The sequence below is a fragment of the Centruroides sculpturatus genome, unplaced genomic scaffold, assembly GCF_000671375.1.
Source record: "Centruroides sculpturatus isolate CEXI.00-Female unplaced genomic scaffold, Cexi_2.0 scaffold757, whole genome shotgun sequence".
Lineage (NCBI taxonomy): Eukaryota > Metazoa > Arthropoda > Arachnida > Scorpiones > Buthidae > Centruroides > Centruroides sculpturatus.
The window spans coordinates 109,427-120,552 of record NW_019385107.1 but is presented as its reverse complement, the minus strand read 5'-3'; the positions used below and the strand labels follow the sequence as shown (position 1 = coordinate 120,552).

Below are 11,126 nucleotides of genomic sequence, written 5' to 3'. Positions count from 1 at the left end.
CGCCTGTATTCAAATCCACTCAAATAAAAAAAGAGAGAGACAATTTGTGAAAAGTGTGGAGGTTTTTCTATTATTAATAAAGCCTATTAATTTCTGTATTTTGTGTGCAGTGTTGTCTCTATTATATCATGCAGCTATGGCAAAACTGATTTTTGAGACTACCTTTTATATACAAAGATCTATTTGATCGTAGAAACTGGATTTAACTTGCAATCCACATTCTTTAAGATTTCATCCTTTCCAGTTCATACGAATTGTGTTTATATTGTGTTTATCACTAGTTTATGTTGGTGTATGTAAAACACGAGTCGTAAAGCACTTTATAATGGCTTAATCACTCCTCTGTAGAGATATTTAGTATTTTGTGTAATACTAAACTACTAATGTACTAATTATCAATATCAATATTACTAAATAAGCCTACCATTGTATNATCAGGCCTCTGACCCGAGTGTTCTTTATCTAGTCTTGATTTTCATCTCTGTTCTCAAGATTAAAGGACAGATGGGTGACAGTGGGAATCTCTAGGTTTAGAATTTGAAAATTACAGCCCACAGAAGTGGTTGGGACCTTATTACAGCTATAGACCAAACCACAGGAGTTACTAATGTACTAATTATCAATATCAATATTACTAAATAAGCCTACCATTTTATAAATTAAACAAATGTTTTGATGTTAATTAAACAGAGTTTAGTCGTGGGAAATTAATCTCCAATTTGTTGGGATTGAGATTTCTTTCTGTAAAAACAACTGCAATTTTAGTTTCTTCGACAAACTAAACAAGTCGTCATTTGTACTATAAACATTTGATTTATAGTGAATTATAGCAATAAAGGCAGTCACTGTTATAGACCATTAGAGACTTTTTTCATAATATCTAATTCAACGCAATTATATCGTTCAGATTCTTGTTTTCTTCTGTTGATTCAGCCGTTTTTATCTGCTAGAGAAGTTTTTGGATTGAATTTCTGTAAAGGATGCAAATGTCGAAAGCCGAAAGATCGGCCATTTTCTACGCTGTTCACAGTTTATTTGCGAATTATCGAGTGTCTGTTGTGGTTTGTAATATTATTACTTATACCGTTGATAATTACTAAAAGTGTTATTTGCTCGGAAGCATTGTTCAAATCTAAAATACTTCTATCTTCTACTTTCTTGACCTCATCCCTTGCTATGTGGCTCCTCCACTTAGGCCATAGACGTGTGGAAAAAGACCCTATAGTTGCTCATAGCTCAGAATAAGTAAAATAATAATAATATTTCTTAAGTTTTCCATTACAATTAATTATGAATAAATTCTTTTTTCTGTATAATTAAGTATTTGTATATTTTACAGGTAATAAGTGGTTTCTATTCAGTTTTTTTCAACTCTAATTCAGCTTACCGGTGTACTATGCCAGAAGAGCCGCTTTTCTAGAATTACAAGCGTTAATAAAAACATGGCAATTAATATCGAAACTACTTCTTATCATGTATAAATATGTTCTTAAGGCCGGATGGCCGAGCAGTCAAAGTGGCAACCTACCGCTCTGGGGGACCCGGGCTCGAATCCGGACGGGTGAAGGAATCCCAAATATTTTTCGGACCCCGTCTCTCACCACCCGGTCGCCCCATTATGGGCATGGCCGAACCCATAATGGGCCTGCTATAAAAGGCCCTCTTAGTGCCCACAGGGCGGAAAAAGTACAAAAAAATGTTCTTAATATGTGAACTTCTCAATATCATAATTAAGTACCATCTTTATTATAGAAAATAGTTTTAAAAAATTTAATTAATAATATATATTTAATTAACCGTTTATTTAATAACAGAGTTTTCCATAATTTTCTGTTAAACAAGTCACGATATCTGGTAATTTTTTTGAATAATTAGACATCGAATTATAGTTTCTAAAGAATATGTAAGACTCTTAGGCATACGCATACGTGTATATAAAATTAAAATCGTACAAAATTCGTACAGATCGCATTAATATAGTTTTTCTCGTAAGATCTGACTAAATTTTTAAAAAATTTGGTGCGGATTTTGGGCGATATTTCGATTGTAACTTCAGGTTGAATTTATCTGGCAACCTGCCACAAGCACGTGTGGAGATAGTAATGGCGGACGATACGGACGAATCGGCAGGTAACGTGGAAGAACAAAAGCCGCAGAAAAAGGCGGCTAAACACGACAGCGGAGCAGCAGATTTAGAGAAAGTAACAGATTATGCGGAGGAAAAAGAAATAAGTTCTCAGGACATCGCTGGAGTAAGTATGGAGTCGTTTATGTTGTTAGTCACGTGGGAAGTATTGAACTGGCAACGTGCTTTGGTTTGGTCACGTGTGTTCTTTACAAATGTACCTCAGAATGGTTAATTACATATTGTGTCGTCACAATGATGCAAATTTACCCAAATTTTTAATTAAAAATCACGTGATTTTTAGGGTTCAATTCAAGCTGTGAATGAGACGGTTGGGACTTTACCCATAAGTGCAAAAAAGTCAAAGGAACCATACCTCTGCAAGCAACCCTTTGCAAGATACAGTCCCAGAAATTGGCTTATTTTCAGGTCTCATGCAACTATAACAACTTTGAGTAGTCCACTTGACTGTTTGTGGAGTACTTGATGTAGTTTTAGGGAGTGTGTGGGCACTGAGGTGAGAGTACCAAAGTCCACAATTATGTGCAGAGGAATTGCAAGCCTTGTCTCATGCAGTGCATGGAGAAAAGACTTATAGTGGTTTGCAGTAAAAACTGACACTTGGAGGTGAATATCTCATGCAGGGTTACATGTACAAGTATGGTTTCATTGAGTTTTTTGCTCATACAAGAGGATCTATAATCCTGGGGATTATTAATCCCTCGTTCAGTGTTCACATCTCACTGATTTTGTGCCCATACTGGTAGTTTGTATATAGTTAATCAGGCCTCTGACCCGAGTGTTCTTTATCTAGTCTTGATTTTCATCTCTGTTCTCAAGATTAAAGGAGAGATGGGTGACAGTGGGAATCTCTAGGTTTAGAATTTGAAAATTACAGCCCACAGAAGTGGTTGGGACCTTATTACAGCTATAGACCGAACCACAGGAGTCAAAGATACTGATATCTATATGTGACTCTTTGCTAAATGTAATGGTATAGTATGTATTTGTTATATATATATATCTCATGCAAAGGGTCACATATATGTCATCAGTTTTATTGATTTTAATGTCCCAACTGCCTCATTTCAGAGATGCATTTCTACCTTAATGCATATGCTGCATGCTATACATGCTATAATACTCTATGTAATTATTGACTCTATTACAGCTACATTTGTATTAAATTGAATAGATTTATTTTTGGATTGTAAATATATATTTTTAATAAAATGATATCTTTTACATGTAATTAAAATCTACAGAAGGTGTATAGCACTGCTCTCTCTCTTAATTATTTTTTAAAAAGAGACATATTTGATAGACATTTGTAAAACATATAGAATTTTTTGTCACCAATCCATATAAAAAAAAAATCATAGGACTACTTATAAACTCTGCACTGTTTTGGCCTCCATTGCATAAGCTTGTTTTTGTTGTGGACTATTACATTGGGCAGCAGATGCATACAAAACATGCCATGTGACCCTGCTTTGATGTGTGACTACCTCAAAATGAAACATCATTCATGTGACTGACATCTTTGATGTATTTCCTGAGAACTTTTTGGACTCTGAAGAGGTCATGGGCCACAGTTTTGATAAACATTGCATTTATTACATTTCTCATGCTATACCTTCTTAATAAGTGAATTTCTCTGTGATGCTATTTGATGCTTTCATATCATGAAACTACCAAAATTAATTGTATATTATTTCATGATTTTCAGACTACAGACACTAACAAACAATTCATTAAAAAAATTAAAGTTTGGATGCTAACTTGTTGCTGATACCCTTTGCCCTTGACTGATTGAATTTCACATCTGTGTGCGCTAACAGAATGCTAGTCAGACTGGTCTGCAGAGCATTGTTGTTTAGGATTGTTGATTTTCTGTTAGACATAATATGAAATTTATGGCAAGATTTTACCTTGCCAGTAATGTAATGATGCCTTTCATCATTGACATTATTGGAATTGTAAACCATCTCTATATAAAAAAAAAAAAATCATCAAAATAAGAATGAAAGCCAAATGTGCAGCTTTCCAAAGTTTGCTTTCCTCAATAAATGATTTATAAAATTTGGTGAAAATTTAAAATGCGACATCCTCGGCTGATAAAACCTCACATTTTTTAACAAGCAGATTTTAATGTGTAGCCACTTGCTCATTCTTACATCAGTGCCGTTCCATTGGTATTTATGAGTTCTCCACTAGAACCATCTCCACAAGTTGATGAGCAGTTACACATTCGAATTTGTTTGCTCCAAAATGTGTGGCTTTATTTTTGAACATCACCCTGAGGATGTTCATTCAAGATGGAAGAAAATGTTTGTTATTTAAATTTGTATATTTCCTTTTTATAAGAAGAAATTAAACACACATGTTTGCTAATATGTTATTTGCTAACATACTGTATAACTATATTTAATTTAACATACTTGTTCCCGAATCCATAGTTATTTCTAATTTCTTTGTCATATAGATAGGCTTACAATCATGGGCTAAGCAGGGAGAAAATACTGATTGAATTTATTGCTGACAAGTCATTTTATAGATCATGCTCTATCCACAGTGGCCAAACTGAGGCTTGCAAGCCACTTGCAGCTCTACTACACCCTTATTGCACATCCGTATACAATATTTTTTTAATAAACTTGACAAATACAAACAAATTTAGTATTTTTGTAACTTTTCTATTGCATAGTGTATTATACACAGCAATTATAAGTGTAACTCACAACTAGGGTTTCTCCAACAGTATTCCAGCTGTTTTTTAACTGGGAAATTCTCAACTGGGAAATCCCACAAATTTCATTTTTTTCTTATTTTGTGTTAAATTTTAGGAAATTTTGCAAATAGAAAGTATAATTAAACCATAAACTGTCAGAATACATTTGTATTTATTAATTTTAAGCCTGCTTATTACTAGTTTTTAAAATTTTTGCTTATTATGGCACGTCACAAAAGAAACACTGTAAAGCATCTCGAAAACAAACTAAAAATCTTCCAGGCTAATGGTGAAAAAACGCATAACATCCGTCTTCTCTTAAACGATTCTACCCTCATCAATTGAATCGAAAAGCGCATTCTCATTAGTAGGACTTCTCTTTAGTAAAATAAGAATCAAATTGAGTGATTAGAGTATTGGCCATCTTTGCTTTTTAAAATCTTATTATAAAATTTACAATAATATTTTGTATTATGTTTTATTTAAATAACGAAAATTACCTTCTAACTTAGAAGTTTGATCTAATTCTATTTTTTTCTTTAAGTTTTCAACTCAATTCAAAGGCATTTCTGTTGTAAGCAGTTTCTAACAAACTTTAATAAACTTTTTCTATTTGTGAAAATTTCTATGTAAGTCAAAAGTAATTTTTTATACATATTTTGCACAGCATTATTAATATTGTTTTGGAGATTGCAGGACATATTAAGTTACTTAAAAATGAAAAATAGTTATTTTATATCTTAAAAATAATTAATTATATCCCGGGAAACAGTTCACTTTTTTCCCGGAATCCCGGGACAAGCAAAACATTGGGAAATGAGAAACCCTACTCACAACATAACTTCAAATGGTCAACCGAAATCTTAGGGTAAAAAATTGAAGAAAGTTCTTAAGTAGACAATAGATACAGTGTCTTTTCACTTAATTCTTTCACACACACGTAAGGAAAATAACAATTCTAAGGTGGAGAGTTGTTATTTACTCATGTGCGTGTAAAAGGACTAAGTGAAAAGACACATTTGTATGTATTGTCTACTTAAGAATTTTCTTAAATTTTTGTAAATTTAAAATTTTGCCCTGATAATTTTTTATGAAATCTTGGGTACATTTATAAAGTCGAAAGATTTAATGATTGTTTTATCAAGTCAGTCATCAAGTACCAGTGATATTTACTATAGAATAGTTATAACCAGGGGTGCACAACCTGCGGCCCGCGGGCCACATACGGCCCCCTATCAATGTTTATGCGGCCCGCGGACGGTACAGGCCAAATCCCTTTCGAAGTTTCTAAGTGTAGAACTTTTTCCCTTTCACAAAGTCATTAGCACCCAACTGTTTTATGACTTTCCCTGAGGTGAGAAATGGAGGATTGTTCTATAAATAAGTCTATTTTTAGCTAACACTTTCTGCTTTAGATATCCAATATTTTAAAATGATGTTAGAACGTCATTTCCGATGTTATGGGGAAGTTTCTATTTTGGCGGGAAATCTTCAATTTTATGCTTCGGAAAACTTGCCTATTTGTCTAAATAGCGTCAAATAACAAAAATAAGTGAAAATAGCGCTGAAAAACCATGAAAATAACGATTTTTTAGCATTTGTTTACATTTTAGATTCTGATTGGTATAGTCGAATTTGAATCAATCTTTTCTGAAAAGACGNACACGGAACAGGTTAACCAACGAGAATTTGGAAAATCTGCTGGTTGTTTCAACATTTGCCATTACGCTAGACATCAAGAAGATTGCCGCCAGCATCCAATCTCAGCCATCGCATTAATCACTTGGAGGTCCAGCCCCCAGTCAGTAAACTTAATCCTAATTTGGCCCTTCTTCAGAAAAGGTTGTGCATCCCTGTTATAACTATATTATATATAGTTAAAATACTATAAATAGATGATGTGAATCTTGCATATTTCAGAGAAGCAGTGTATAGCTCTTACAATGATAAGGTCTAACCATCCCTGCACTTTATGTTACCTGAATCAGATAATGAATGTAGTGTTTACTACTTCTTGGAAGTGAAGTGTATATGAATTGAAACTAACTATTCTAATTTGTTCACGTATTTATACTTTCATATTTCCTATAATTGGATAGAAATTAACTGACCGATTTATTTAACTCAAATATTGTTGCGCACATACATAGCTAATATCCTTTACTTCTTGATTAGTCCATGCTACTGCATTTAGGATCATTCTAATCCATATTCACGAAATGCACTGTAACTGTTTTGTCATGTTTGGAAGTTTTATAGAGATGTGGAAAGACCAGAGTCGTATACAATGGAAATGGATGTAACTCAGGTTTTAGGCATGTGATATTTACTTTTGTTGTGTTTCAAGAAAGTATTATAAGAATATCCATAATCATTAAATATGCTAACATGTCATTGTAACTAATCTCATATGAAATTATTAATATAGCAAGTTTATGTTTAATTTTCTCGTGCCAAGTAATACATCTTAATGTAAAAATGCTTCAGTTTCACTAATGTCACTATGATGGAAATTTCAATTTAATGTAGTAATAGGGTAAAAAGGATATATTGGGCAAACCAGATCATGCATTAATTTGTAATAATGACATTAGAATTCAAATTTTCCCCCATTTTCTTTTTCCCAAATAAAGTCGATAGAGGAGTAAACATTCGTTACAAAGTATTTGAGGACAAGGAAATCCTCCTCCATATCTTGCCACATTAAGAGAATGTTGTCTATGTATCTCAGCTATATCAGTGGGTATGCTATCGTGAGGGGAAAGCTGAAAACCCTTTGCTCAACATGCCTCGTGAGCAATTCCGCTAGTATGGAAGACAGTGGTGAGCCCATTGGATCCTCCTGTTTTTGCAGGCATATTTTCCCATTGAACCGAAAGTAATTATGTTCGGTAACAAGGAACTATTATGTTTGGTACCGAACATAATTGGTACCAAGGAACTATAATTGTTCGGTAACTAAGACTTTTCTGCACTGAAAAGCACTCCTTGATGAGTAGAGTATTGTCAAGCATAACAGCCTCAAACTGAGGTATGGAGGGGTAGAGAGCAACAACATCCATTTTGTAGAAACTGTACCTATTAGGGGCAATTTATCTAGCACAGCAGATAAAAATGCTTTTGTCACAATGGAGGAAAATGTTACAAGGGGGGAAGGTGGGCACCTTCCCTCCTTGTAACTTAGGAGCTTGGCAAGTGCCTTTTCAGGATGGTAGGTTTACGTTTTTATTCTAAATTTGGTTTGTCCAAAAGGACTAATGCTGTTAGTTTTAATTTGAAATGTTTGTTTGAAAGACATTAGAAATTAACATTGTGCATTCCGATTGCGTGCTGCAGGACACACAGAACAGAACATGCTGGATAATTATTGAGAACATAGAGCTTTTGTAAAGCTGCTTTGCCCTCAGTAAGAATCCACTTTACCCATGCATTACTTGAAAATTAGACTTCATTCAGTATAAACAATGACTGTTCTGGAGAGGATGTGTGATTCTTTGTGCATCAACTGTTTCTTCAATAGTGTTGACAATAAACTTTCAGTTAGATAGTTGAGTGGTGAAGGCAGTAATAGCATCATCCTACCAGTCTAATGGTGGATATTACATTATTTGGACTAAATGTTGACAGCTAAGTTGCCATTTTGTGTTAAATTTAATAATTAGAAATAGATTAATTTAGAATATAGCCCAATATCTATCCTTTGTCTGAATTACATATCTTTAAATTATAAGTTTAATTAATTATATTTAACTATGTTTAACAAGAAATTTAGAAAGTTCTTTTGTTTTGCATGTGGTAAATTGATAAACTCTTAGAAACTGCATACAGTAAATAATTTTAGTATCTGAAGCATGTAAATTCAGTTATTGTTAACCTATTTTCCATGAGATATTTTTTGGAATTTTGTACTTTTAAAATGTTTAATCTGGATATAAAGTGTAGTAATTATTGAAAAATTTTTCCAGGCGATGTCCCTGATAGGTGACAAACATTCAAAGGAAACTGCGGAAAAGGCGGCGAGACAAAAGGAATTGGCTAAAGTGATGATAAAAAAGGAAGACTTGGAATTAATTGTAATTCTGTTTGCTTCCTGCTTCTTATATTTGTTTATATTTTCTTGGAACTTTTTAAAATTTATAAGCATTAAAATTTCAAAATTACTTAAATTATTAAGAATTTAAATATTATATCTTGCAATTTACATGCTAAAGTACTAATTTTGTTTTTTGTCAGATGAGAGAAATGGAAATACCTCGTTCTGTAGCGGAGTTAAAGCTAAGGGAACATCACGGAAATGTCGTGGAGGCTCTTATCGAGCTAACCAATTGAAAATGTTGTCTTTTTTAATTTGTTATTTATCAAATAAAAGAGTTGTGTTTCTTTTCTCTTACTTTTTGTTATATAAATTGTTTTAAAAGTTGCAAAACTTGCTATTTTGTTCACTTTAATGTTTTACAAATTCACTTCAATTAGCTTCAGTTCTGCTTATAATACAATGATATGAAACATATAAAATAAAATAATGGTTATAACTTCTGAAATTATACAAAAATCGCTAAGAAACGAAGCTTAAAACCTCCCATAAATAGTTTTTTTAGCATATTTCTGATAAATTTTACTATTTAAATTGCTGTAAATAATAAAGCATTACATTACATTCTTCATTATTTCGAGAAAACAATTTAATAACATCTTTGATACATTTAAATTATTATTTAAACATACAAAATTTAAAAATCACCTGAAAAATCTTGTAACAATCCATACCTTACCTTTAAAATATTCTGAAATATAAGGTGAAGTGAATTTAATACATTACAAAACAAGAAAATAAACATTTTTTTACTTAATATACCTTGTGAGAGGAACTTCGTGTGCTCATTGTCGTACATCAGATTACAATGGGGACAGTTGAGTGATGAGGAATGGAACCCCCAACAATATCTGGGATAGATAGACCACTCGTGAATAATTAGAGATTTCTGACCCTTGGTACCCTAAAACAATAGGCTGGCATCCTGTCTATTTGGATGGCTAGGACATAATTAAAGATAGCTTTCAACTGTGGAGATTGTGTTCAAGTCTAGGTTTAAATGTCAAATTTTTTGAGTGGTTTGATCATCATTTGTAGCTTTTGTGGATTCAGTTGGGCCCATTGTTTTGGGTCTGGCTGAATAATGGAAAGTTCCTTTTAATTAGTCTTTATGAAAGAGCTTCATTTAAATTTTTTGTTGTTCATTTTGATAATGAATCTTAATCTTGTAAATGCCATTTTAATTTTAATTAGTTTGTAAATTAACTTTTTATGCTCTTAATTTAAATTTCTCATTAACCAGCCATTCAATTTTTAATGACTCGAGCTAATTTTTGGGTTGAGAATATTAATTAAAAATCCTTTTCTGATACATTAAAGAATATTTGTGCCAGTATAAATTCAATTAACAGTTATATTTATTATGATTTGCTCATCTTTTATTTTATCAGAATGAAATATTTCTAAGTTCACAATGTTTTGAATCATTGGATCAGAGAATCCTTTTATACAGTATAAATATTATATTTATCCAAAGATTTGTGAGTTACGTTTCAGTTTACTTAGTATCCGAATTATTTTCCTCCTGTGACGACTCGTCAATTTAAATTTCCAATTTATTATATATTTGATTCAGGCCATCGGAGTGCTTGTATAAAGTCTCGGCTACGGGTACAAGACTATACTAAAGGTAGAACGGTCCCCCTTTGCCATCTTTTGTTTGAACAAAAATGCTTAGGATTTTCTTAAGTAAAAATGACATTAATTTATAAGGTTAGGAACCGTCGCAGGGCCCTAAATTTACTCTGGGCCAAGGAGAAATATCTAGAGAGTATCAGAATCTATGCACCAAATTTTGACCGACATATAGATTTAATTGCAATATATGCAGGGCTGTGGAGTCGTGTAAAAATCTACCGACTCCGACTTTTCCTTACCAATCCGACTCCGGCTAAAACACCAAAACTCCACGACTCCGACTCCACAGCCCTGAATATATGCCAAGTCATTTGGATGAATGTGACAACGAGCCGTCCAAGACGACACGAGTCTACTCTCTGGAGGAATTGGGTTCGAGTCCACATTCACTCAAATTTTCTTTGTTAGACAATGCAGATATGTTTGGCCATCCCTCAACACATGGCTGACCCATTGTGAGCTTGGCACACCTATGATAGGGATGGAAGAACATCTCTAGTGAACCTGAGGGGGGAAGTTAAAAAAAAAATTTTTTAAAT

The 11,126-nt window shown here is 33.0% G+C and overlaps 1 protein-coding gene across 1 annotated transcript; it reads left to right on the top strand.

Annotated features, from left to right (window-relative positions):
* Nucleotides 1-2,084: 2,084 nt before the first annotated feature.
* On the top strand, nucleotides 2,085-9,246 carry LOC111634817 (huntingtin-interacting protein K-like). The gene is made up of 3 exons (XM_023379649.1): nucleotides 2,085-2,252; nucleotides 8,822-8,929; nucleotides 9,090-9,246. The coding sequence occupies exons 1-3, from the start codon at nucleotides 2,103-2,105 to the stop codon at nucleotides 9,183-9,185; spliced, it is 354 nt and encodes a 117-aa protein (XP_023235417.1). The 5' UTR covers nucleotides 2,085-2,102; the 3' UTR covers nucleotides 9,186-9,246.
* The last annotated feature ends 1,880 nt before the right edge of the window (nucleotides 9,247-11,126 follow it).

Excerpts from the sequence above, each read along its gene's own strand:
- LOC111634817 (XM_023379649.1), top strand. The coding sequence starts at position 2,103 with ATGGCGGACGATACGGACGAATCGGCAGGTAACGTGGAAGAACAAAAG. Across the intron at positions 2,253-8,821 it reads GTTCTCAGGACATCGCTGGA|GCGATGTCCCTGATAGGTGA; the intron begins GTAAGTATGGAG and ends AAATTTTTCCAG. Across the intron at positions 8,930-9,089 it reads AGGAAGACTTGGAATTAATT|ATGAGAGAAATGGAAATACC; the intron begins GTAATTCTGTTT and ends GTTTTTTGTCAG.